The following is a 3,386-nucleotide window of genomic DNA, read 5'->3' as shown; positions in this document are numbered from 1 at the left end:
GTGCATTTAGCTATTTACTCTCCTAAAGATTTAATAATCAATACAAAATTAACTAAAGTTAAAGGCAAGAATTGTAATTAAAAAGAAGTTTTTTTTTGTGGTTCTGCAATGGAAAATTGCAATAAAAAAAGAAAACCTGGTCTAAGCCATTATTTACCCTCTACATTAGCCATAGCCATTATTTACCCTCTACATTAGCCATAGCCATTATTTACCCTCTACATTGTGTTACATGCGGCCCCGTTGATAAACAGCTGAAATGATGCACTGTCAATAACTGACGTTTAGGTAACCCACGGCGGATATAATTGAGCGGATGGACCAATCCGAGGATGTATCAAACCAGTGGTTGCTGTGATGTGCTTCTGATACAGTCAGCGCGGGACCGTCCAACAAGCAACGAGGTGAGGAAAGCTCCTGGCTCGTGGCTCGACTCTGTTGGTCTTTGACTACAGTTCGATGTTGTGACCAACGTTTTTTGCTTTTATTTATCCTACCTTTAGTGGCTTTGCTTAGTTTAATAGCTCGTTTTATTCATATAGATCCACGGAGAACGTATCACCGTGGAAACCATTATTTGATGCGAATGTTTGTTGGTGTCATGAGACTCGCATCATCAAATTTACCAACTAATGTTTTGGTGGAATGTTGGATCTAACTAGAACCAGTTAAAGCATTTAATTTTGTTTGTATCTTTTCTAAGAAAGCTCAGGAACGCATTTCCTGTTAGTGTGTATATAATCATTCGTGTTTACATTATTTTCTCTCGCATCCATTATGTAGAAATATTGTTGCAAGACTTTGATTATATGTTCGGCGATGCAAGGTGGATTCTCACAACTTTTGTCGTCATTATTACATTCAATATTTGATGTTTTATTTTCAAAACTCTATAACCCTTTTGTTGTCTGTTTTATCAATTTATATATGAATCATGCAATATGAATTCCATTTAATAAGACAGTATAGTATGACTTAAATTCAGTCAGCTAATTCGACCACCTCGAAACAGGAATTCATTCAATGACCTTAGTAGTATTATTTGTTGACTTTTTTTAAAGTCTATTATAAATATAAAATACTTATACTCTGTGTTTAAAGAATATCACTTCATGAGTCAGTAGTAAAATTATATCTAAAAGACCACCAGATGGCATAACAAATTTAACTATCTGTTTCTACTGCATACAATAAAACAACGACAGATAGATGACAATTGGAATTAATGTCTTGGCTATTTTGCACATATACAGTACATGCATACACAAATAATATATATATATATATACATATATATATACATATATATATATATATATATATATATATATATATATATATATATATATATATATATATGTGTGTGTGTGTGTGTGTGTGTGTGTGTGTGCTACAGCCTACTCAATTTTACATGTTGAAAGAAGTGGCGCCTGATAGGCGACATTTCTATCCCAAAGCCCTATTTCTTAACGGCAGCAAATGACTGATAACCCTAAACAACTTAGTGGATCGAGGTGCGGTTGGGCGTGAGGGATTCACGGTCCTAGAAAACGTGGTTTGGGAGATACTCTGGTTAATCGCTCCTTCCAGAAGTGGTCGGTAGACCCACCTCGCCCGTACATCTACATAGTTTATTTGTGCGCGTGCGCGCGTGTATTTCCGCAAGTATATGCAGAGTACGAAGGTTGGTCAGTCGAGTGACTCCTGAAGGAAAGAATATAAAAGTGAAAAGGGGAGAGACGAAGGGAATAAAAAGCGGAGGAAGTAATAAGATTAATCGAGGATATTAGATAATGGACGCATTACATACTTGATGTACGTTATTATATAACTGTGTATTATGGTTCGTCATTATGAACTGGGTTTTACCGGATCTCTACGTCTATTGTTATTGCCGCATTTAATTTCCAGATGCAGTAAGCATTGTTTGTGTTGTTACTGCTCGACAGGGCGACGACTCCAGGTTTTATTTCTTTGATATATGCAATTTCAATGTATCCCTTTATTCTGATTCACTTTGCTTGACATTCTCTCGATTTTCTCGGTTGCACGTTTTACGTACTATATTCTTAGTTGTCTTCACGTTTTACGTACGATGTACTTAGCTGTCTTCACGTTTTACGTACGATATATCTAGCTGTCTTCACGCTTTACGCACGATTTTATTTGCTATCTTCCCGTTTTAAGTATGATTTTTTCAGCTTTCTTCACGTTTTAAGTACGATTTTTAAGTATGATTTTTTCAGCTTTCTTCACGTTTTAAGTACGATTTTTTTTTCCAGCTATCTTCATGTTTTACATAGGATATTCTCAGGTGCCTTCACGTTTTGCGTATGATTTTCTCAGCTGTCTTCACGTTTTACGTAAGACTGATCTGGCCGCGCAAAGCAAGGAAGGATCAAGAATCAAAGGTACCATTGGGGTGCAATCACACTGGCAGGAAATGCTCTAATGCCATCAATTTGACCCCCTGATGGCGGCTATAATCTGTTGACATGCCGTGTCTAAGGCTGCGGCCATGAGTTAATCATTCTCTCTCTCTCTCTCTCTCTCTCTCTCTCTCTCTCTCTCTCTCTCTCTCTCTCTCTCTCCTCTCCTCTCTCTCTCTCTCTCTCTCTACATTCGTGTGTATGCATGAATAATAATTACACAATCACTAATACTGATTATATTATTTCAAATCGATTCGATTGAAGATGGCAGGGAATTTCTGGACTTGGAGGAATTAAACTAATCAATTTCTGGAAATAGACAACAAAAGACAACGAAGTAGGTCAGACCTATTGGTTGCTATTGTAACCACACTCTACTCTTTCGTTCAAGTTTGTTATTGTTATCATTGTCATTGTTCTTGTTATTGTTTCTGCACTCCGTGCTCGGCATATTATCCTCGTTGTACTGACTTTAACCCTAACTTTGAAGATACCGAGATAGCGAGAGCTCAGATACAGACAAAAATAGCCATAATGGTATAATTAATGTTCCAAAGCTCTAGTGCCCATTCTATTACAGAAAACACGATCTATTGCGCCTTCGATAGAAAAAAAAAATTAGAGTTAGGTCTTTGAATCTTTCTTAAAATTGCTAGTTTCTGAAATACATGTGCGCCAGATCATTTCTAAATGCTCATTAGTTTGAACATTGTTGATTTTCTTGTTCGTATGTTCATTGGATAATTTAGACACCTTTGATACAAAGATTTCAAATTGGGCAACACGATCGAAGACCTCTGTGTGGGTTTTCAAGTTTCATATGTTTTACCTGGGACAAGACACCACTTTTGTTTAACAAATAGAATCAAGTAATGATTGGTTTATTTTACCTTGGCAACCAAAGTACTTGAAGCTGTTGAGAGAGAGAGAGAGAGAGAGAGAGAGAGAGAGAGA

General features: G+C 36.7%; 1 protein-coding gene across 1 annotated transcript in view; it reads left to right on the top strand.

The window, feature by feature from the left end:
• Positions 1–252: 252 nt before the first annotated feature.
• Positions 253–3,386, top strand: part of LOC137639178 (uncharacterized) — a 22,685-nt gene continuing 19,551 nt past the window's right edge. The window contains exon 1 of the mRNA XM_068371467.1: positions 253–404. Within this exon, the coding sequence (XP_068227568.1) occupies positions 333–404 (72 nt within the window). The 5' untranslated portion in view covers positions 253–332. The remainder of the gene's footprint in view (positions 405–3,386) is intronic.

This window comes from Palaemon carinicauda, chromosome 4 (assembly GCF_036898095.1).
Source record: "Palaemon carinicauda isolate YSFRI2023 chromosome 4, ASM3689809v2, whole genome shotgun sequence".
Taxonomy (NCBI): Eukaryota; Metazoa; Arthropoda; class Malacostraca; order Decapoda; family Palaemonidae; genus Palaemon; species Palaemon carinicauda.
This window is presented reverse-complemented; position numbering and strand designations above follow the sequence as displayed.